This window comes from Ictalurus punctatus, chromosome 7 (assembly GCF_001660625.3).
Source record: "Ictalurus punctatus breed USDA103 chromosome 7, Coco_2.0, whole genome shotgun sequence".
NCBI lineage: Eukaryota > Metazoa > Chordata > Actinopteri > Siluriformes > Ictaluridae > Ictalurus > Ictalurus punctatus.
The window spans coordinates 6,519,220-6,543,596 of NC_030422.2; the positions used below are offsets into that span (position 1 = coordinate 6,519,220).

The 24,377-nt window shown below is 41.9% G+C and overlaps 1 protein-coding gene across 1 annotated transcript in view; it reads right to left on the reverse strand.

The window, feature by feature from the left end:
• The window catches only part of yes1 (YES proto-oncogene 1, Src family tyrosine kinase), a 34,400-nt gene extending 10,332 nt beyond the window's left edge, over nucleotides 1–24,068 (reverse strand). Inside the window, exons 1-7 of the mRNA XM_017472255.3 lie at nucleotides 23,686–24,068; nucleotides 5,461–5,751; nucleotides 4,167–4,266; nucleotides 3,595–3,693; nucleotides 2,648–2,751; nucleotides 2,361–2,510; nucleotides 870–1,025 (exon numbers count right to left, since the gene is read on the reverse strand). Of these exons, the coding sequence (XP_017327744.1) occupies nucleotides 870–1,025; nucleotides 2,361–2,510; nucleotides 2,648–2,751; nucleotides 3,595–3,693; nucleotides 4,167–4,266; nucleotides 5,461–5,743 (892 nt within the window). The 5' untranslated portion in view covers nucleotides 5,744–5,751; nucleotides 23,686–24,068. The remainder of the gene's footprint in view (nucleotides 1–869; nucleotides 1,026–2,360; nucleotides 2,511–2,647; nucleotides 2,752–3,594; nucleotides 3,694–4,166; nucleotides 4,267–5,460; nucleotides 5,752–23,685) is intronic.
• Nucleotides 24,069–24,377: the final 309 nt, after the last annotated feature.

Consider the following 24,377-nt stretch of genomic DNA (forward strand, 5'->3'; position numbering starts at 1 on the left):
ATATATAATTCATAATACGCGTGTATGTGGAAACGCATCGTTTCTGAACGAGCATATTTTATGGCGCACTTGAATTTCCACTGAATATCAAAAGCAGGTTCGAACCTGACTGTCAATACTGCTCAAGTTCCACTGCTGTGTGCAGAGAAAAATTCCTGGGATTGCATAATCATATGTGGTATGCCAAGACTTGCTGCAGGGTAGGCTTTGAGAGGGGCGATGAAAGAGGTAAGATGTGTTTACTAAATCACACTCCTCCAGAGACAGCCACACTGAGCCTCAAACTGCTCGTTATAAACAGTGCGCGGTTCGGGATGTGTAGTTTAAACGCACAGCGAGTGAGGCTTTAATGTTTGTGCGGATTATCGAGGGATATTTGAAGTAGTGCGAGGGTGTTTAAAGTCCGGCTCCAGGGCTCTGTGCGGACCGTGGACAGATGTTAACCGGCCAGCGGCTTCTTTTTAAGAATGCATGACACTCGGGTTAGCACACTATTTTTCCTTTCACCTAGCAGCAGACTGTGTTAACACAGTTAGCTAAATGCTAAATTGGAGAAAGCATTCAGACTAGTGGTTTTTCCATGTTGGGTGCAAAATCACAACAGTAAGTCGTTTAAATGTTAATGAGACCCGACAATGGTTTAAAATGTGTGAAGGAATGAAAAGAACAACGAGGACGATGAATATTCATGAGATCAGCCATCCACTGAAGTTCTTAACACCGTAAGATGTGCAAAAACTTTTGTTCTTGAACATGAATTGGGAGGTAGAAGCGGGACTACTCATTATGCACTCAAAAGCAGAACTGTTTAAACCCTGATCACTAGAAAGGATGGCAAAGATGTGTGTGTGTGTGTGTTTAACTCTTACCCATCCAGACCTCTCCGAAGCAGCCTTGGCCCAGCTTGAGTTCCAGGCGAAGCGATTCACGTGGGATCTCCCAGGCGTCTTTAGCCAGGCCCTGAGTTTGGGGCTTCACAGTCGGACAGACTGTAGTGAGCCTGTAACAGAGTCCGTCTGCATGCTCTAAACACAGACACAAACATTAAAACAGTGGGTTGGGTTAAAGTGAGTAAACAGTCAGTAGTCTGGTGGCTAAATAAAAGAAAAAAAAAAAAGAATGCGTGAAATTTATACTGTGTGCTTTTTAAAATGCATCACTCGAATAACTACGTTCAAGTTCATCGTCTCATACAGAGCAGCTTCCCAAAGAAGTTTTGGTGCCTAAACAAGTTCACCGGACTTGTTCACCGGGGGGGGGGGTAATCCAGCCATCTCATTTCTGTGTTTATTTTTGCACTGTAACATTCTGGACCAAGCGTAGTATAAGCGCTTGTGGCAGCGAGGGTGTGGCTGAACGTCAGCTGTGGATGGAGAGGCGGCGGGTCGAAACGGCAGGTAACACGCGTTTCTCACCTGTTTTGGATTAGCCCGAGTTTAACTGTGTGTGTGTGTGTGTGTCTGTGCCTGTGCCTTCAGTGCAAGCGAGAGAGAGAGAGAGACAACCAGCACAAAGACGTGTGCGTGTGTGTGTGGTTGAATGTGTCTACTGAAACGCAAAAGTAGAAACAGAGCGAATAAAAAGCCCTTCCGAGTTGTCCTCAGCCTTCCACCTGCTCATTCCCAACCCAACCCAGATTCTTAACGTATGGAGCAGGCTGCATCAAACACTACCCCCAAAACGCACATCTTCAGCTTTAGATCAATCTGAGCTTACTGGTATCCAGATAATATTCAGGGTTAAAGCAAGCAACATTTCATCCATTCACCCACCAACTTTCAGTATCTTTATCCTGGCCGGGGTCGTGATCCGAGAGCCGAGCCCAGGAACAATGAGTGTGAGGCAGGAATACACCCTGGATGGGATACCAGTCCATCACGGGCACAATGGACACACATTTATACACTCGTTCACACCTAGAGGCAAATTTAACATGGCCAATATACCTACTAAACAACCCCACACTCCCATTCTTGCCCTGAATTCCTTGATGCTCCATGTGGAATCTGACTATGCTTCCAGAACAGATAACCAGAACGTTGGAGCTACACATTAAATAGCTACAATTCTGATATTTACAGAACTCAACGCATGATGTAAAATAAGACCCGGCACAAAAGTGGACTATGTCGAGTGCGCGTGTCTAAGAGAAGTGAGGGAGGTTTTACCGCCGGTGTTCTGTTCACTGCTTAGCAATGGATGTACTGGTCACGCATCGTAACGACGTTCAGCAGCTGAGAGAGAACGTTGTTTTTTTTTTTTTTAAATCACTAACACAGCCGTTTTTATAAATATTGTATAAAATATACAAAAGCTTGAATTCAAGTTTACCATGCTGCTCAGGTGTTGTGCAACGGTACCTGTGTAGTGTTTGACCAGTTTCTGCAGTGTCTCAAACTGGGCTCTTGTGGTGATGTAGTAGCCACCGTTATCAAGCTTGCGGATTTTGTAGTGCTTCACATTGTCACCCTTCATGTCATCCCAATCGCGTATGGACAGAGAGTAAGCCCCTGTCAGAAAGAAAGAATTCACGCATGTTCTTACACACGAAACATTCACGCACCACACACCATGCTAACGGCTCTCTGCTCTAGCATATCTACGGTGTTATAGACCAACGTTACAAATCGATACGACTGAGCCTCACCTTTCGTCGTCTCGCTCTCCCTGACCAAGAACGTCCCTCGCTGGTTTCCGGGAACCAGTAACAGTCGCTCAGCATCTTTGCGTCCCATTTTCCCAAAGTACCACCTGTGTTCATTCAAAAATAAAATAAAATAAAAAAAAAAGAGACACGGAAATGAATTACAGCCCGGCTGCAACGTTGAACTCTTGGGAGCTTATAGAACAGTGAAATATACACGGACGTGACGTAAAATTGCACGTGCACAGCCTACGCTTTTATTTTCATACATTTTTTTTTTATATTTATTTATTTTATTTTTTTTAAAAAGTGTTCATTATTTATCACCAGGTTCTAGCCTTAATCATTCAAACTACTATTAGCATACAGTGTGGTCACACAGAATTATGAAAAGAACCCTCTTTATGCATATCAATCCCTACTGACTTTATATACTGACTTGCACATCTGTTCATTTTTGTCACCCCTCAAAGAAATGAGATTAATTGTGCGAGTACATCATAACATGCGCGTCATGGGCTCATTACAGAAGTAGCTGACACTTAAATTGATTTACATAGCTCTGGAAGATGCAGCTTCAGGTTTTACACAACTTACAGAAATAAGAAAAACAGAAGCTGTCTACTGGACTGGTTTATTACATCATCTCCCCAAGTGTCACGCTTTAATGCACTAGGAAAGAGCTAAAGGGCGCAGACGTGATTTCTCTCGTCCTCCTTTCATGTTCGACGAGAGGACGGCGCAGTGACCGAGTGCGTTAATGCGTCCAGTGGAAAAGCTTAACGTGAGTGGTGTGACGTGTAGAGAGAGGCCCTTTTGTTATCTAGTCATGTGTGCGTGTTTCGAGCGCTTGGACGCTGTAGTGCGATTGCCAATCACACGCCCTTAATTACAGTGAGGGTAGAAGTAGCAGCTCATGACATGGGAGCAGGAGGAGAGGAGTAGCTTACTCTTCAGCCTGGATGGAGTCTGCAGGGGCCACATAATTGCTTGGAATGTAGCCCTTCTTGCCCGTGTTGATGGAACGGGCCTCCCACCAGTCTCCCTCTCTGTGAAAGTGAGCCAGCACATGAACAGCATTAATATACATACACAGACAGCCCTGCGACGTTAATAAGCCCTGGCTGGAGGGCCAAGATATCAGCACTAAGAAAATAAATAAATAAATAAATTATATAAAATGCAATGAATCCTGGGTATTCAAAGCATTTACATAAAACACCATGATGAGCAGAGTGGAATCATCCATCATGCTGGTATTAAGAGACAAACTGGATGGCTGGACTGAACAGCCGGCCCATTAAAGAGCATTAACCCAGATACCCTTCTGTACCAGGCTGCAATGCAATGACAGATTAAAAAGAATAATAATAATCATCCAAAATCCTGTCAAACTCAGTTCAGCCTGCTAGATCATCTTTTAAGCAAAAACAGAAAAAAAAAAAACCCCAATCAAAATCAATGCAGCCCTAGTCACGATGCACTCATGTCAACATCACCTATTGTTGATCAATGCACTCACGTGTTGTTGATGATCTGAAATCGATCGCCTTTTTTGAACGAGAGGTCATCGGATGTCCTGGCTTCGTAGTCATATAAGGCCACAAAAAACGTCACACCACCTTAAACAACAAAAACACCACAAGAGTGTGGATTCACGGTCGTCATAATGGACTCGGTTTAAAGCTGAGCTCTCAGCAAACTACATACAATTAAATACAAGTTGCAGACTTAACGCATAATGGTTCCAATCTCTGATATAAACACCGTTTAGTTGAGGATTTATAGAAGCCCATAGGGGTTACTGATAGAATTACTCAGTGAAATCAGTTAATGATAGGCTTCACCATGTCTCTAATTACATAAACAGCTCCTCCTCTCATGAGGTGATGTCTACATGTGGTGGAAATGGGCCTAACTGACACGTGAAACCCAGCGGGCCAGATTAAACCAGAGTGAATAAACCCCACCCACGCAGAATACCAGATTATCTCTCATTGAATCAGACCTCGGCTCCTGACACGCTCAATGACTGCTGTTCTTATTTTACCAGAGGAACAACAGATACACAAGTGAGGTCTAGTATGACCTATATGAGTAATAGAACCAAATATGTATGCTCTTTGCAGAATGCACAGATAACATGTAGTTAACTAATCGAGCTGCAGATATTAATAGAAGTGCATGTGCATGCTTGTTATCGGCTCACGTGACATGGTGTGTGTGCCATCATGTGCATCATCACACCATTAAGATATCCGAATATCTGAATCTCCCTTGTCCCGGCGCACAAAATGGCCGAATTCACATGCTGAATGCAATCTATGAGAAGTTTATAGATGTCAGACAAAGATTTAGTTATCAGTGGTTGCTTTTTTTTTTTTCTCTTTCTTTCCCCGGGTGCAGACATGACGAGACAAATATTCCACAGAAAAAAAGTTCTGAAAAGAGACGAGCAGTATCAATAGAGCTATTCACAGTCTTGCTTGAGGAAATGAAGCGATTCTCATAGAGAACAAAATCACACTCGCTCAAAATCACTTATTCCACACACACGACTGGAACAAAAGCGTGACACATTAGTGCAGGATTTGCGTCAGTCGAGTCGTTCGCATAAATTCATTTGTATACATTTAACATGCTGACGTGACAGTTACAAAGTCCTGCGTTTTAGGAAATTCTTGAGAAAACGAGCAAGCAAACCGAGTACTAATTCACATTACAGCTGACACAAAGGAGTTTTGTCTCCTTCGTGTATACCGTGTTTATACTCTTCAGATAGATAGAGTACAAGATCACAATCCTCAGCCACCCACCTGTGACACCACCAGGGAAGGGGTTGCTCACGGTTACTGTGGAAAAGGAAGAAGCAGCTCCACCGAATGGAGTGATGCCGGATGAGGAGCCACCAAATGGAGTGATGCCGGAGGCATGGCTGTTGTAGCTGCTGTTGGGACCCTTGAGGGCAGGTGACTGGCCCATCTGGGTGGGGTCTGGTCCATAGTGGCCCATGTGGGAGGGAACAGGGGTAGGGTTAGGAGCATCTGGTCGGTACTTCAGCGATGGTCCTTTGTCCTCTTTACTTTTGACGCAGCCCATGATCAAGCCTGTAGAGAGATGGCGAGAGGTTAGGGTACCAGGTCAAATCTAACTCATGACCCCTGCTCTACTGGTTTCTCATTTAATACCCAACACTTTAAACACACATTATAAAACGCCAATAACGTTCATTTTAGGTATGTTTTTTGGTTCTCCGGAGCGATGTGTTCAACAGCCTGTTCATCAATTAAGCACTGGCCCTTGTTCATCCCGACATCATGGCATGCGAATTTACTGGAAGACACACTGGTAATCAGATATAATCTAATCGCAGATTATACTGCTCTAAATTCAAGTAGCATTTAGCAATGATTCACTTGAAAAGTATTCTACATGGTTTAGAAATCCAAACCGATCGTGCTTCCTGGTCATTAACATAACCAGCTTGGACTGGCAGAATAGCATGCAACTTAAGCTCGGACTACAATTTGGAGTTCGTTCGAGTGTTCCAAATTTAGATCGTAATTTGGGATGTGTTACGGAAGAGTCGTGCGTAATGTCCGACAAAAGCATAAAACCGGGCGTAAGGTTCTAGCGCAGAAACGGACAAAAGCGATAGCTTTCAAAGTGTCTGAACAAGTTAGAGCAAGAGACATGGCAGAGAATGAAATAAATATAAACAGTCGGGGGTAACACAAGCGGAGGCAACAGCAGAAGAAATAACTATTTAAGATGGTGTTGGCTAATGACATGACTTTCACTGCCTTCAGTTTGATATGGTGGAGCAGGTTCTTCGTCCTGTAAACTGTCCTGACCAGACTGCAGGAATAATTCCTTCTGCTAAAGATTCAGCAAATTCAATCCAGGTAAAGGTGTTCCTTAATTGTGTATATGTGTGGTTACTTGCTTGAGGCGAACGTGTTTGAATAGAGAAATCACTGATATTAATCACTAGAATTAACTATACTCACATGACATCAGTTAGAATACAATGAATAAAAATGCTACACCTGGCAATATTTTGATGCAGAGAGCAGCACTGTTCTGGTGTGCAAATAGGACTGTGCGATATGGCTATGCATAGGGTAGGAGGATAATCACCCTTAGACAGATATTTTCCTATATATCGTCATCAGTATCGTCAACTAGCGGTGTGCTGCAACAGAAATAAGCATGGAGGAGCGTGACACAGAGCGTGAAACTCCCTGCAACCGAAATAAAAACTGAGGGGGAACAAGGGAGGTACGTCTGTCGTTCGGATTCCTGAAACCTCAAGTTGAATACAGTGACTTTGTATTTAATATTGACTTTGTTTTTTGTACTTGTTTTCATGTTCAATGTCACTTCCAAATAAAAGGAGGAAAGAAAAAGTGCTTTTTGATCAGTCTGTGAAGTAAACACCAGCGAAAACACTCATGAATGCACTCTCAGTATTTCTTTCATCAATTTTACGAGAAAAAGTAAAAAACACACACACGCACACACACACAGTGGAGGAAATAAGTATTGAACGTGTCAATTTTTTTTTTTTCCCAGTAAATATATTTCCATTGAGGATATTCACATGAAATTTTCGCCAGACGTTAGTATTAAATAAAGTAATCCGGAAATATAAAGAATTCACAACATTAAAGTCCGTAAATGAAGTTCTGTGTAATAAAGTGGAATGACACGGGGGGAAAAAAGTATCGAACACGCTAACTGAAATGTATTTAATACTTAGCGGAGAAGTCTTTGTTTGTAATGAAGCTTCAAGATGCTTCCTCTATGAATTTCTTTATTCATGTTATAGTTGCATTTTAGTGTCAAAATTAAAATAAATAAATAAATAAATAAATAATCTGCCCTGATAAGACTAGACTTTTCTTTCAGGGTTCAGAAAAAAATGATGCCTATTTAAAACACTCAGGAAATGCATATCAATTATTGTACCCCAAGATAACCACTGATCCTCCACCAAATGTCCCAGTGGGTACGAGACACTATGGCTTATAGGCCTCAATCAGTTTTGGCCTTAACTGCCCAGCCGTGCTAATATCACACCTTTCACCTTTCAAAAAAAAAATAAAATAAAATAAAATAAAATAAAAAACCGACATGGACTAAACAACCAGGAGAGTCCAAAAAACAAGCAGCTTTTATAGAGATTCAAACAGAAACGTTGAACATGGGTGGGGTCCACTACAAGCTTGAAGAGCCACTTGGTGATTAAACAAATAGCAAACTGGGTGTAGACTGGAGTGTACTAATTCAATGAACTGTCCTATATGTCCGTGTTAGGTTCCTTGCCTCATATCTCCTGACCCTATACCACCCTGTTCGTGTTTAATCCTCCTAGTCTGACAGGCTAATCCCTTACAGGACACTCTGTCCACTGATGCAAACAGTTTAAGCGACTCTTCAACAGTGAGAAGCAAAGGATTTCAGGAGTCAGACAGGGTTACTTTAGATTACAATACTGTCTCGAAAAGCAAAAAAAAACTGGTGCTGCACAGTTCCTGAAACGCAATTCTGGCAACGAATTAAATTCTTACATTCCAAATCGTGGATGTTGGATTCGTTGGTTTACGTCAGCTGTATTGTCTTCATAAGGGGGAAAAACGTGCAACAAAACCATGAAACGCTGGAAAAGAAACCTCACAGAAACGTGCTCGTGCCATATTCGTTTATAGACGTCCAGATGCGAGAGTTTAATCACAGGGAAGACATTATATTACCGACAATCCCTGAGGAACACTGTCAAAAGATTAAACTGGTGTTTTTAGAAAGTATTTGGATCGGTTTCTGTTGTGAGCCATTATCTCATTTATTTATTTACTTACTTTTTACCAGACTGCACTTTCAAAATTGGTGAGGACATGTCCATAGTCTAAGTTACACCTATGGCTTAAAGTAATAGTCACCAACCCTTTTCCTTGAGCTCTAGGTCCCTGTAGGTTTCATCTCGGTTTTAGTTGATCAAGAACTTCTTAAGGCTTCTAATGATTAGACAGCCAGGTGGGTATGATTATGGTTAGAGCTAATGGCTCTGTCTGAATATCCCTATTACCCTACCATACAGTAGGTCCAAAGCAGTACGCAAGTAGTATGTCCAAATTCTGAGTATAGGATGACCTACTACTTCTGCCGAGATTCTGCAGTAGGGAACAGGCGGATGCTGTGCTATCCCATAAGGCAATGGGACTGGCGCGGGAGAGCTGACAGAATAAAAAAATGGCGTAAGGCAGAATGTCGGCTTTTTTTTTTTTAAGTTGTAGGTGAAAGGACAATGCCGACATGGTGGATGTAGCGTGTCCGGATTGTCTTCGTGCTACACACGTATGGAAACTCGGGTCTGCGATCTGGACTACCGCCGGCGCTCACTGGAAGAACTACGGCAACTCAAATAGCAGAGTTTTTTCTCGTGGTGACAGTCTCTATGTTCCAGATGGTATAAATCACCCTCCGAAGGGCACTTTGAAGGGACGGCAGTTATGCTGTAAGATTGCTTCATGCTGAATTTCCAATAAAAATGATAGTTTGAATAGTTATTAATACGTTGAAAGTAATAGTTTTTTGAGTGTGTACAAAAATGCAATTAATGATTCAAGTAAAACCTTGTGTGCTTTATCAGACAATTTTGAATAAATGAACAAGACATTCAGTAGGAGAAATCGGTTCATATTTCAAAATTGATTTAGCCTCATACGCTGTTAATTACAATAACTAGCTGAAAGAACTGTTGCTAAAAATAGAACAAAGTAGGGCTGCAACAACTAAGCGATAATTAAAATAATCGATAACGAATGGCATTATGGATAAGTTGGGTCTGTGATTTACCGTGGATTTTGTACAATATTTGAAGGACAACACTGGGCAGAATGTGAAAACTTTGTCTTTTTTTCCCAAAAAAAAAAAATTAAAAAAAAAAACACCATACAGGGGGGGGGGGGGGGGGGGGGGGGGGGGGAGAGAAATGGGCCTTTTAATCAAACTAATCGATTAACCGAAAAAAATTATTATCCAATCAATCAATTATCAAAATAACCATTAGTTGCAGCCCTTGAACAAAGACTTGAGACTTGGCTTGGACTCCACCTCAGAAACTTGAGACTTGACTTGGACCTCGGTATGTATTGAATCAACCGCTGAGTAGTAGGTACTGAATATAATGAAGCAAAGTGTCACAGTAAGCGATTTCAAACACAAACAAACAAAAAAAAGACAACCTACCACACACCTCCTTAGTACAGTTTCATGACCTATTCCTAGATTAGACTCGTTCAAATTTATACAATACATTTCAAGCTATTTGTTGGAACTTTTCAGTCCTGAACTTTCCCAGTTGACAACATTTATAGGTGGCTTGTTTTTCTAGATACGAAAAGGTTTGAAATCTACTAATTTAATTCAACTGATAAAAATCATGTAGTCTATATTTGATTGTTCGGCGTTTAAGCTCGTTTAAACTCGGCTTTGGTTTCAGGAGACGACAGAAACGTGCACTTTCTGGATTGTATTTAAACTGAAGAAACGGCATGAAAACTCTTTAACCAAGGATACGATGACAACTTTACCAAAAGATAGCGTAATCTCATAAAATATTCAACATTGTCAGTACTCCTGACTTTACTGTAAGATGAAAGAGAACGGCTACATAGAAAACCACTCCTGCATTCCGATTCTAATACTTATATTATGTACTAAAAGTACGCACTACGTTGGATTGGTTGTTTAAACAGTTAATAGCTCTGAATGTCTAGTCTTGGTTAGAGCCCTGGGTTTCACCTGTGAAGACTGCATTTGTTGTTATAAAGGAGAAACCAACACAAAGACTAGAGAGCTGTCTATGGGAGAAAAGCAAGCCATTTTGAAGCAGAGAAAAGAGGGAAAATCAATCTGAGCCAATGAACTGGCAGAGGCCAAAGCAACAAATTGGAATGGCCTGAAAAAGAAACTACCGGTGTACCGAAAACCAGACGTCGAACAGGTCGGTCCAAAAAAACACCAGAAGTTGATGACAAACATTGTGAGAGCTATGAAGATCTCACAGTCCAAGCTCGAAGAAGTCTTCGAAAGCAGAAATATAGAAGCCATACCACAATATTCAAACCACTGGAAATCATTAACAGTAAGATTAGGAAAGCCAGATTGGAATTCGCAAAAAGAAACGCAGAGATGAGCCACAAAAGTTCTGGAATCAAGATTAACCTCTACCTAAAGCTGCGTTTCCATCAAAATCACCCAGAACCATTAATCCCAGGAATTTTTTCAAGGTACCATTTGGTTCTTCCAGACCGTTGTTGTCTGTGATTAGGCAAATTAATCTGGTGATGTATGACTGCACACGACAAGCCCTTGGGTGAGGATATGAAGCCTCGAAGAATGCTGCAATCAATCCCAATTACTGACAGAAAGTAAGCTGGTTTCAATGATGCAATAATGTAAAAATATTTGCTCAGCTCATAAAAATGGACGGTCTGGAAACGCTGGAAAAAAAGGTCTGTGTAGATAAAATTTGGGGTTGAACAGCAGCAGATACACTTGACTGAATTCTTGTACAGCGGATCAGCCCTGATAAACACGCGGTGGTTTCCTCACTCGAGGCCCCTGCTCACTCCACGGGTGGAACACTGCTCCGAAACCACACGACATGGGCTACTAAAGTTTACACAGCACTACAACATCGGTGAAAAGGAAACACATTAAGAGAGAGATTAAGAAGACTGTAGACATCATGTTTCCCGAACAGACGTTTAAACCGTCCAACACGACGGCCATCGCTACAGATCGTCTTCAGCCTAGAGCGAAACCTCGAATTTATCAGCAAACTCTTGCTATTTTGAGCTCAAACTAGAGAGTAGAGTAAGCTACATGCCGAGCATTCGAGTAACTCCCGCACGCCTCAGAAGTCTGAACCAGCCTCCAAAGACTCGCCACGTGTAATTGACAAGAAATCAATTTGAATCAAATTGACGTATTGGTCACATTATACTGCTTCAAAGTGTGTGACTACGTTAAAGCGCTTGACGACATGTAATGGAGTCGGGAATAAAAAGGCAATAAATGCCAGCTGGTGACGAAAAATAGTCAGGAACTGTTGTGTTTAACAAACCATTATGTCCAAGCTTAATGGAGAATACTTGTAGCTCCACGAACAGGCTATAGCTGTACTGTGATCGTTCACGTGTGGACTATTGATACAACATTTGATTAGATTCTTTACAATACCTTGGTTAAGTAACACTCAAGTATTCGTCGGAAATGAGAACGTTCTTCCAGCTTCATCTGGGTACTCCTTCTCATTAGTTTATGTTACAGCTACACTTCTATGCTCGCACTCTCTCTCTCTCTTCATATATAGGAACAAAGGTGTTAACAGAACAAGCTTGAGGTTGGGCTAACCGTAAACACAACTCAGTTTGAATTAGCTACTTAAGTATACGACACGAGACAGAGCCGCAATGGGCAAACACTTCATATGGGTTTATCCCGATACCTCGTGTAGGTGTAACGAGTACATCACCTTTGGCGGATTTCTGAATTAAGATAAATATTTACAGCAAATAGAAAGTGCAAGTGTGTCATTACTGTGGAGTTTGTGTTTCACTTGCCAAGCCAAGTAAAATAGTAAGAGTTGCAAAACAGAGCCCCATGTTTGAATGTGCTGGTGTGGACTGAGTTTTTTCTCTGGTAGATGTGTGCATGTGTGTGTGTGTGTGTCGGGGGGGATATGAAATTGTACGAAATTGTTTACGTGGTCTTTTGCAGTGATGTTCGCTGGGAAACGAGACGTTTTAGCTGTACTCGAGTTCGACGTGCGTGAATCGAAGAGCGCTTTGCCTGAATGCGTATTGTGATGAGGTCACGTGACGTGTCTTGGCCCAAATCTGAGGAAAAACTGCAAGCTCCTCTGAATATTACGGAGTTTGCTAGACTTCGCGTTCATTTCTGTGATCGCAGAACCCTGGAGGAGGGACCGTCTACCCCGGTGCCTCTCTGACCACTTGGACGCCATGCTGTGAACGTAGCGTGATCATATGACCGTGTGACGCAGAGATCAGGTTCGTAGAAAACATACCAGGCCAGATGCGAGAGTTTCATCGCTGAGGAGAAGTGGTGTAAAACACTTATTACCGACACCCCCTTGATAAACTAATCCAATCCGAACAGGACTATAGGTGGACTGATGTACTATAGTATTATAATATTTGAGAAATGGCCCACCGTTATATCTAGTGCTGTCCCTTGAGTATTACAGAAGCATTGTGAGTATTACAACAACTTTATAATAAATTCCTGAGCACAGAGTGAAAAAACAAAACTCTCACCTTTAAAAAGAACTTATCTTTTACCAAGCACCGCAATGTTACCTAAATAGTCTACGAACAAACAGTCTCGTGCTTTATTGTGATCCTGCGGCGCTGTGCTTGTGAATACATCTTACGACTGCACTCGCTCTGTGAACACAACAGCACAGACCTGATTAGCTGGCTAACTCTAGCGTGCTAGCTAAAACACAAGGCCTTGTTGAAAAAGAGCGCTGTCTGTTCAGTCAATGTGTTGCTAATGCAGATCTGTGGAGCGAGTGAGCTCCTTTCTCTCTCACGTTACGAAGCATGTAACGCAAAGAAACAATCAAGCAACCATACATGTTACGGAGCAGAAAGAGACGAGTAATGATTTGAAGAGAAACGTTTTCAGCAGAGTTCTGTGAGAAGCAGGGAGATGGGGGTCGTCTGGTGTGGCGAACAACCGCAAGCAATCTGCTGACAGAGGGCCGAACAGTACAAGTTGTCCTCAGAGCTCTGTGTGTCTGAGGTTGATTACCGAGATCTTACCTGCCAAGTAATCAAGAAAAGATTTGTCGTCATCCCTGAGTCAATACACAAGATCATCATAACAGAAATTTAATTTCGGGTCCTTGGCTGTACGGTGTGCATCTGACCTGGCGTATGATTCTGCACTACTGAGAGTTACTATTACAGGATCGCCAGGTTGACTAAGCGCATCTCTGCGATGAAGTACTCATTTTGTCAAGCAACTTGTTTAATTATAACGCCAAATACCTCCTCTAAAAGCTAAATCTACTCAATAAACGAATAACTCTACTGCTGCGCTGACAGTTTCCCACCACAGTGAATAACCTACAGCCAAAACAATATCACCAGTAAATACAACCAGCAAAACGGCCTCGGAAACTTTCACTCATTCCTCGGTAGGTCATTAAAAGCAACATGGGCGAGTCAGTTTACTGTCGAAAGCTTCAATAATCGTACATGAACTTACAATTAAAAGTAAGGCTGACGAGAGCGAGACGACAAGAAATAAAACCGAACGAGGCAATCGAGGAAAGCTATACTGCACTTCCTGAAGTCAGCGTGAGAGGATATTAGTTACTCATTGCAGAGCTCTTCATACCGAGTCACAGTGGGAAGCAGTAGAGCAATATCCATGACACGTAATCAGAGATAATAAAACCCAGAGATAATAAAAACAAGTATGGTTCTTGCAACATGTCCAGTTGTATTGTTCAAACAACTCGTTTTTTTTTGTGTGTGTGACTCAGCTCGACATAGGTAACTACCCACGAGTGCACTTGAGGTGTGGCAGGACGTGATTATTAAGCTGGTGCTACAGACCAAGTCAATGTAGTGGGAGAAAAATATGCTGACATGGCCATACTGGGACAATCTGACCATATTTTTTTTTTTTTTTTTTTTTTTTTTTTTTTTTTTTTAAATATAGCGTTACCGTTAATACAGGTATTGTTGTACAGGTACTAGGGCAAAAAGTATGATATAACAAGCTAAAACGTACATCAGCGGTGCCAACATTGCTATCAAGAAAAAAAGAACCCTGATTATATGGTGCCCATCAGCTCAAAATGCCAAAGTTCACGTAGATAAAGTTGCCTCAAAGCTACAGTAAGTAGTACCTTTCAGTAGTCTTTCACATCCCATGTCCTTTCCTCTACAGCGAATTGTCTTTTCTGACAAGGAATTTCATGTGTCTGATGTGATTGCTTTATAGAAACACTTTTTTTTTTGTGTTGAGTTTTTTTTGTGATCGTTGCAGCCAAAAAGTGCTTCATGACAATTTCACCATGTGAATGGTTTCCCCCAAGAAGCAGTATTAAACCAAAGAGGTCGAGCAAACGTGCCAGATGACTCGCTCTCACCTGATGTATGAAAGATTAAAACAGAAAAAACACAGACAGGCACGGACACCTCCCGTTAGTCAAAAACCAGATATCAAGAGTTGCTAAACAACTTCAATCAGCTGACTATCGTAATTCAACCGAAGGAACCTGCCACTTTGTCACTCAGTAGCATACAAAAGGTAAGACAATTAAAAGCAACACAGGATGGCGAACATACAGTCACTTCCAAAGGTCTTGGAATAGCAAGGGGTAAAGGCATCAGAATCCACCGTTTGAAGAAGACTAAGAGCAGAAGCCCGTACCACGAGACGCAAACTACTCACCAGCAGTAATAGTCAGAAAGCCAGATTGGAATTCGCAAAGAAATACAGAGATGAGCTACAACAGTTCTGGAACCAAGATGAACCTCTACTAAAGTGATGGAAAAGGCCAAAGTGTGGAGAAAGAAAGGATCTGCTCATGATCCAAAACATATGACGCATCTGTGGAACATGGTGGAGGTAGTGCCATGGCATGGGCTTGCATGGCTGCTTCTGAAATGTGCTCACTAATCTTTATGGTTGGTGGAAAAAAATTGAAGGCTTTACACTGGCCACGTCAATCACCAGACCTTAACCCAATTGAGCATGCATTTCACCTCCTGGAGAGGAGACTGAAGGGAGAAGCCCCCCTGAAACAAACAACTGAAAGAAGCTCCACGAAAGAAGAATGCTCAAGTTTGGTGATGTCAGTGGGTCGTCAGCTTGATGCACATAATTGATGCAAGCAATGGATCTGTAGCCAAATAAGTGTTGGGACGCACCGAAATTTCGGCACTTGGGTTTTTGGCCTAAAATATATACCGCCATCCGTCCCACTATCATCTCCTTTATTTTTTGATCCCAAACCCAAATGTCTGTCGGTCAACACAAAAGAATTGGCCTCGTCATGCCAATACATTCGAGAGAGCCTGTACTAACTTCGTTTCCTTAGACTGAGAACATGCAAATGTGCTGTTATACACAACAAGCTCCCTTTTGGGAAAACCTTAAAGGTTGGGATCTCTGTTACGGCACAAAGTTGAGACAACGCTTAAAGCAAACCATGTATGCGAGTATACACACACACACACACATACATACATACAAAGGATACCACAAGAAAGACCTTACCCTGTGCCAGCAATATGAAAAACCAACAAAAGATTAACCTTTCAAAAGCCACAGGCAGTTCACCCAGCAAGAGTGTGCACAAGTATAGACAAGAACATGGAATCAGATAATGATTTAGTCTGCTTTCCCACTTAGCCTTGCTTTTTTTTCTTCCTTTTTCCAACTGCAGGGCACGTTTTAAACGCAATCCTACGGGACGCAGGGTTTTAAAAAAGCGCTTCCGCCTGCATGGTTTTTTTCCCCCTTCATGGGCAGCAAAGTTGAAAGAAAGTTCAAGTGACGTCAAGCGCTGATAAATCAGGTCAAAATCTGGGGGCAAAAAAAATAAATCAATTAATAAACAAATCTTGCTAATGAGTGAATATAAAGAGATTTACACACAATAGCAATTTGGCTGTTTTCAGGCATTCCCCTTTCAGGCATTCCCCTACATAGCCAATACTAGCTAGCAATATTCGGAGGAGCTTGCAATTTTTCTAAATTACTGCAGATTTGGGCCACGATTTGTCGTCACCACAACGCACATTCAGCTAAACCCTTCTTTGATTTACATGTGTCGAACAAGAGTACAGCTAAAAGGTCTCATTTACCAAACAAACATCACTGCAAAAGACCGCGCAAAACAATTTCGCACGGTTGCAAATTCGGCAACTCAAGTAGTTTTCCACAAAAATAACAATAAACCTCCGCAAATCGCATTGCAAATTTTGAGCTTTGAAGATACGGCAAAATCGAGCATTTTTGGCCGTGTCAAACACACACACACAAAAAAAAAACAAAAACTCTGCTAAATCCTGTGGTAAGAACATTTTTATTAAAATATCCTGCATTTGAACTAAAGGTCATAACTTGTAGCTCGTATCGCCCCCTTAATTCCTACTTGGGATGGTCTCCTCATCCCTGACCTCAGCGAGTGACATAATGAGCCACGCGTATACGGGTACTTACTATGCATCGATCAATCGCTTGACACGAACATACCGACTAATACAGTTCGCTGTTCTGCAGAGGAAAATATACAGAAAACCACAGTTATTGGCTTGATTGTTGCTAACAAAAGACCAACATGGAGTAGATGGGTTTCCCCCTTCGTAGACCACACACGGTGGTCGTGAATGGCGTAACTTTGAGCTCCCAATTCTGAGGCAAGTCGAATGCAGCAATAGTGTGCATGTTGCGTGTGCTGCTTTTATTCCATATCATTTGTTCTGAAAAAAAAAAAAATTAATCCATAGTATAACTGTATTAGAGCAGATATTCAACTCAGCAGCTAGCCAACGCAAGCAAGTCCAACATCATCATGTTATTATGTAATAACCTAAACCACACGCTTAATCCCTTTAATTCTGCTGCCAGCCACATGCGCTCCGTGGACAGGTTTTAATCCGAGAAGTGAGTTTAGAGAAGACGTTTTCTCCTATTTATATCATCTGTTACTCTGGTATTACAGTCGTACTCAGCAGCTGGAAAACACAAAAGCTACATTACAAACTGAATCCTTCCTTTCACAGTACTCTCCCCGCTACAAATAACATTTGCACTGAATCCGAATATCAGTTTCGATGAAGGAGCCGCTTCGAGAATGCCGTGTTTGTAAATACAAAGGCAGGCCGCGAAGGCAAGGCAGCGTGTGTAACTCTGTAAATTAAGCTGCCATTCTCACAGCTCTGCAGAATCGCCATGGCATCCTGCCGCTACTGCCAATCAGAGCCAAGAATGTGGGGAGGCTGGGGCTGGGGGGGGGTGGAAATACTTCCTTCCGAATCCATTCATACCACAAAAGCCACCTGCTGTGCCTGTCAAAAGCTAGAGCGATGGGGTGAGGGGGGAGAAACAGGAAAATGAGATGGAAGATGAGAGAAAGTTGAAATTAAAAAAAAAATAAAAAATAAAAATGTAAAGGAAAGAGGGAAAGTCCGGGCACTTTGTTGCATAACATCTCTATATAAACAGATGTGCCTGAGGAGTCCGGACACATGCATTCTGAAGTCTCGACGTTCTAACAATCTGATCACCTCTGAGTTTCCGTGCACGGGGTACGCCGTTATGGAAACGTCTCTCACACGATGCTTAGACCCAAAAAAAAAAGTTGAATCTGGCTTGACACTTGACAAAGAAACAATGAGTACAACTTCAAGTTCACGTCGGTGTTGATTCAATCCTAAGTCCTGTAATCGTTTTTCTGCTGTAGCGGATTCATTTGTTGTCCTTTGTTAAACAATCATGTTCGGTACCGTTCTATTCCTGGAAAGATTTCGGCCTTTTCCGGAGATAATAAACTGCCGAAGAACACGGGACAGCCGCCTTTTTGAAAGCAAACGTTAGGGACTCGGCCATTGCTGATCCTCTACTCCTTAACATCTCCAACGTTAGAAGTTTGAGAGAGCGCTCATGCACTGTTAGCAATGCGAGAAGTTTCAAGGACATTACGGTTCCAGAATAAGAATTGCACTAGGAAGCCCGAGAACACGGAAAGCGAAATGGCTGTTTGTGTTTGTTCTTCACCGGTCCGTTGCTCGGAACTCACGTGACTTAAAGTTACACTTTCACGTCTGTTTACCAAAGATCTCGCTTAACTGGAGCACTCGCTGTGTCTTTTTTCTTTTTTTTCCCCTCTCCTCCAAATAAGCGACCTTGTTTCTGAGCCCGAATGGAAAGTGCAAGGCACTGGAATTGGCAGAGTTTTGCTCCATTGAGAGAGTTGGAGGATAGTTAGTTACTTGTCTAGCATCAGACACAAAGAAACCTGCTGCTGTTCAAGTGGCTTTATTGTTATTTCAACCATATACAGCTGGTAGAGTAAGACCGCGAAACGAAACAACGTTCCTCCACGATAGGGACGGGCGAGATCTTATCGTTTGCGATATACCGGTAGAAATTATCCCCACAGTAAGAATTCGTCTTCACGCGACAATTAACGATAAAGCCTAGTTGATGAAGTATTCCTGCATGCGACGGTTCGCGACCCGTGCAGAGCGAAAGCAAGTGCGGCGGAACGCGGACGAGAAGCCACAGTATCTCTACGATCTGGTAACTGGCTTGGTTACAGAAAATCAGATGTACAGCAAACGAACGTAAAACAAGACAAATAATCGTGTTCTCCATTTGAATGAGAGAATTTTTTTTCTTACCCCACTGACATAGTTTTGCTTGTTTTAAGCAAAAACTCGATTTAGATTTTCTTTTCTTCCAGAAAACAAGATATATCTTACGGGATTTTACTTATCTAGTAAGTGGAAAAAAGAAAAAAAAAATGTGGGGAACGGAACTATAATATAGTCACTGATATCGTTATCACAATAAATACCAAAAAATATCACAATATAGTTCAATATAAGTCAATATTGCCCATCCCTACTCCAGGACCATGGTGCTACATAAAAACACACACTAACCACGAGACGACTAAATAAGATCTACACAACACAGGACAGTACAGTACTACGAAACCAGGCCAATAGGCAGAGTAAGAGACGGTGTAGCGCTGTTTTAGTGTGGAAGTGTCTGATAACACGTAGTGCAGAAGATAGGTGGCAAAGAGTAACAATATCATTTAAAAATGGTATAAATGTAAACATAACATGCTGTGACTGAGGACTCAGCAGATTATATAATACCAAACATGGACACAGAAGTTATTGTGGAAGCAGCCAGGTAAAGTGTATAACAGTGCTGTGAGCCAAAATATTACTCTTCTGGATAGGGTGTGTGTGTGTGTGTGTGTAGAATAACAGAGAATACGCTATATAGGTTGTGTGTGTGTGCGCGTAGAATGACGGTGAAAACGCTATATAGGTTGTGTGTGTAGAATGACAGTGAAAATGCTATATAGGTTGTGTGTGTGTGTGTGTAGAGAATGACAATGAAAACACTATAGTGTGTGTTTGCGAATTGTCAGTGAAAACGCTATATAGGTTGTGTGTGTGTGTGTGTGTGTGTAGAGAATGACAATGAAAACACTATAGTGTGTGTTTGCGAATTGTCAGTGAAAACGCTATATAGGTTGTGTGTATGTGTATAGAATGACAATGAAAAGACTATAGGGTGTGTGTGTGTGTGTGTGTGTGTGTGTGTGTGTGTGTGGAATGACAGTGAAAATGCTATATAGGCTGTGTGTGTGTGTGTGTGTGTGTGTGTGTGTGTGTGGAATGACAGTGAAAACACTATAGGTTGTGTGTGTGTGTGTATAGAATGACAAACTGCGTTTACATGGACAACAATAATCCACTCTTAATCCGATTAAGATCATACTCTAAATAACTACCATGTAAACAGCAATTTTTACTTACCTTAATCTGATTAAGGTCATAATCGAAGTAAGCAATAATCTCATTAAGACAGGTGGAGTACTCCTGTTTTTGACATGTAAACACCTTAATCACATTATTAACGTCGTGTGGGAGTTTTCACCGCATTTTGCGACAGGACACGATCACAAACGGCAGTTTTACCTTTTACAGGCGAACAAGAGAGTTCGGCTGTGTCCCAAATAGCATACTTTCCTACTATAGGCCTGTAGTGGGGAAAAATACATGCATCTCGGCTACTATATAGACGGTAGCTACACGATTTGGGACACACCCACCGCTTCAAGCAGTCGTCTATTAGCACGTACAGCATGACAAATAATTAACTGCACTTGAAGCGTTCGTAAAAAATAAAATAAATAAATACACCCAAAACTGTATACGGTACCATAACGAAGACGAACTGTATGTTGATACGTGAAATTCTGGAGGGACGTCGGCCGGCGTGGCGACGTAATGATGCGGGCTGTTAATCTAATTATGTTCTAAAACATGTAAAACGGGTACATGACTGGAGTATTCTAAAAGCGACTCGTAAAACACCTTAATTACATTATTATCTTAATCAGAGTAAGGTCAATAATTACATTATTGCTGTCCATGTAAACGTAGTCAGTGTGAAAACGCTACATAGGTTGTGTGTGTGTGTAGAATGACTGAAAACACTATATAGGTTGTGTGTGTGTGTGTGTGTCTGTGTGTGTAGAATGACAGTGAAAACACTATATAGGTTGTGTGGGTGTGTAGAATGACTGAAAACACTATATAGGTTGTGTGGGTGTGTGTGTGAGTGTGTAGAATGAGAGTGAAAACGCTATATAGGTTGTGTGTGTGGAATGACAGTAAAAACGCTATACAAGTCGTGTGTGTGTGTGTGTGTGTGGAATGACACTGAAAACGCTATATAGGTTGTGTATGAGTGTGTGTAGAATGAGAGTGAAAATGCTATATAGGTTGTGTGTGAAGAATGACACTGAAAACGCTATATAGGTTGTGTGTGTGTGTGTGTGTGTGTGTGTGTGTGTGTGTGTGTAGAATGACACTGAAAACGCTATATAGGGTGTGTGTGTGTGTGTGTGTGTGTGTGTGTGTGTGTGTGTGTAGAATGACACTGAAAACGCTATATAGGTTGTGTGTGTGTGTAGAATGACACTGAAAACGCTATATAGGTTGTGTGTGTGTGTGTGTGTGTGGAATGACACTGAAAACGCTATATAGGGTGTGTGTGTGTGTGTAGAATGACACTGAAAACGCTATATAGGGTGTGTGTGTGTAGAATGACACTGAAAACGCTATATAGGGTGTGTGTGTGTAGAATGACACTGAAAACGCTATATAGGTTGTGTGTGTGTGTGTGAGTGTGTGTGTAGAATGACACTGAAAACGCTATATAGGTTGTGTGTGTGTGTGTGTGTGTGTGTGTGTGTGTGTGTGTAGAATGACACTGAAAACGCTATATAGGTTGTGTGTGTGTGTGTGTGTGTGTAGAATGACACTGAAAACGCTATATAGGTTGTGTGTGTGTGTGTGTGTGTGTGTGTAGAATGACACTGAAAACGCTATATAGGTTGTGTGTGTGTGTGTGTGTGTGTGTGTGTGTGTGTAGAATGACACTGAAAACGCTATATAGGTTGTGTGTGTGTGTGTGTGTGTGTAGAATGACACTGAAAACGCTATATAGGTTGTGTGTGTGTGTGTGTGTGTAGAATGACACTGAAAACGCTATATAGGTTGTGTGTGTGTGTGTGTGTAGAATGACACTGAAAACGCTATATAGGTTGTGTGTGTGTGTGTGTGTGTGTGTGTGTGTAGAATGACACTGAAAACGCTATATAGGTTGTGTGTGTGTGTGTGTGTGTGTGTGTGTGTGTGTAGAATGACACTAAAAACGCTATATAGGTTGTGTGTGTGTGTGTGTGTAGAATGACACTAAAAACGCTATATAGGTTGTGTGTGTGTAGAATGACACTAAAAACGCTATATAGGTTGTGTGTGTGTGTGTGTGTGTAGAATGACACTGAAAACGCTATATAGGTTGTGTGTGTGTGTGTGTAGAATGACACTGAAAACGCTATATAGGTTGTGTGTGTGTGTGTGTGTGTGTGTGTAGAATGACACTGAAAATGCTATATAGGTTGTGTGTGTGTGTGTGTGTGTGTGTGTGTGTGTAGAATGACACTGAAAACGCTATATAGGTTGTGTGTGTGTGTGTGTGTGTAGAATGACACTGAAAACGCTATATAGGGTGTGTGTGTGTGTGTAGAATGACACTAAAAACGCTATATAGGTTGTGTGTGTGTGTGTAGAATGACACTAAAAACGCTATATAGGTTGTGTGTGTGTGTAGAATGACACTGAAAACGCTATATAGGTTGTGTGTGTGTGTGTGTGTGTGTAGAATGACACTGAAAACGCTATATAGGGTGTGTGTGTGTGTAGAATGACACTAAAAACGCTATATAGGTTGTGTGTGTGTGTGTGTAGAATGACACTGAAAACGCTATATAGGTTGTGTGTGTGTGTGTGTGTGTAGAATGACACTGAAAACGCTATATAGGTTGTGTGTGTGTGTGTGTGTGTGTGTGTAGAATGACACTGAAAACGCTATATAGGTTGTGTGTGTGTGTGTGTGTGTAGAATGACACTAAAAACGCTATATAGGTTGTGTGTGTGTGTGTGTGTGTGTGTGTGTGTAGAATGACACTGAAAACGCTATATAGGTTGTGTGTGTGTGTAGAATGACACTGAAAACGCTATATAGGGTGTGTGTGTGTGCGTGTGTATAATGACACTGAAAACGCTATATAGGTTGTGTGTGTGTGTAGAATGACACTGAAAACGCTATATAGGTTGTGTGTGTGTGTAGAATGACACTGAAAACGCTATATAGGGTGTGTGTGTAATGTATAATGTATGAAATCTCTGGCAGTGTTCAGCTACAAATCCGACCACTCACTAGTCCAACACCTTCAAGCGCCTGCTTTCAGTCCTACAGTTTGTAAAAGTCTGTTACACGCTGGATCCTGAGGGGAATCTTGAGGAAAGCCCTGGTTTGGGAAATGGACTCAGGCCTGAATTACTTTTCGAGCTGGGAGAAACAATAAAACAATAACAGTGGCGTTATCACGAGGCCTCTGCTTCACCAGGCCTGGTGTTTGCACGGAAATTAAGAACCCAGTCATGAACTTTCACAGAGAGAGAGCCACGTTTCATTACACACATCTCTCTACGCTTAACAAACAAACAAACGCGCGTGCCCAACCATTTTCTCCCCCAAGTTCTCTCGACGCACAATGTAACAAAAATAACCACTAATTCAGTGTGAAGTGACAAATTAACACCAACAACAGTGTTTCCGAAACATCAAACAGACTTTCGCAGCCCGTTTCCAAATGTCCTTACCTTCACACAAACCTGCCTTCTTTTATTTTCATACGTCTTCCGCCGTCCACGCACTCGGCAAACGCTGGAAAGTGCAACTGTTCGCTACAAAATGACAATCCCAGTCTGCTGCGGTGTTTTTTCCATGCTTCACACGACACCACGCGAAACCACCCAAACTGGTTGTTACTGCTGGTGAAATCCGTTACAGAAATCAGGTCGCGTCACTAACAGGCGAAGAGAAATGGAGACCAAACAGTGGTAAAGAGAAAGAGGAGGGAAAAAAAAATAGACTTTAAACCGGAACCGGTAGAGAATTCATGACAAAAAGGCAGCCTGAGGAATTGTGAGTGCTTCCCACAGTGCTCCTTTTTCCTCTCCTTCTTTTCTTGTGCGCTTGATACAACTTGCACCAATGGCTGTAGGCCAAACGGCTCCCTGCCCCCTGCATAAGTGCACTACGTCGCGTGTGAAATAACGCCTTCTGGACGCACTCTAGCGCACTTCATGTCCCAGACGGAGGAATTTGGGACCCGGCCAATACATCCCAATACATCCCACAATATGGCCGCCTCGGGAATCTCTTCCGGGGAGAATATCAGTTTGAATGTGGAGAGAGTGGAAAGCAGATATGATTTGTCAGCAAATCTGTGGGAAGTGCAAATATCGCAGTTTTCCCCTTCATTAAACTGAGAGGTTTTATAACACAGACA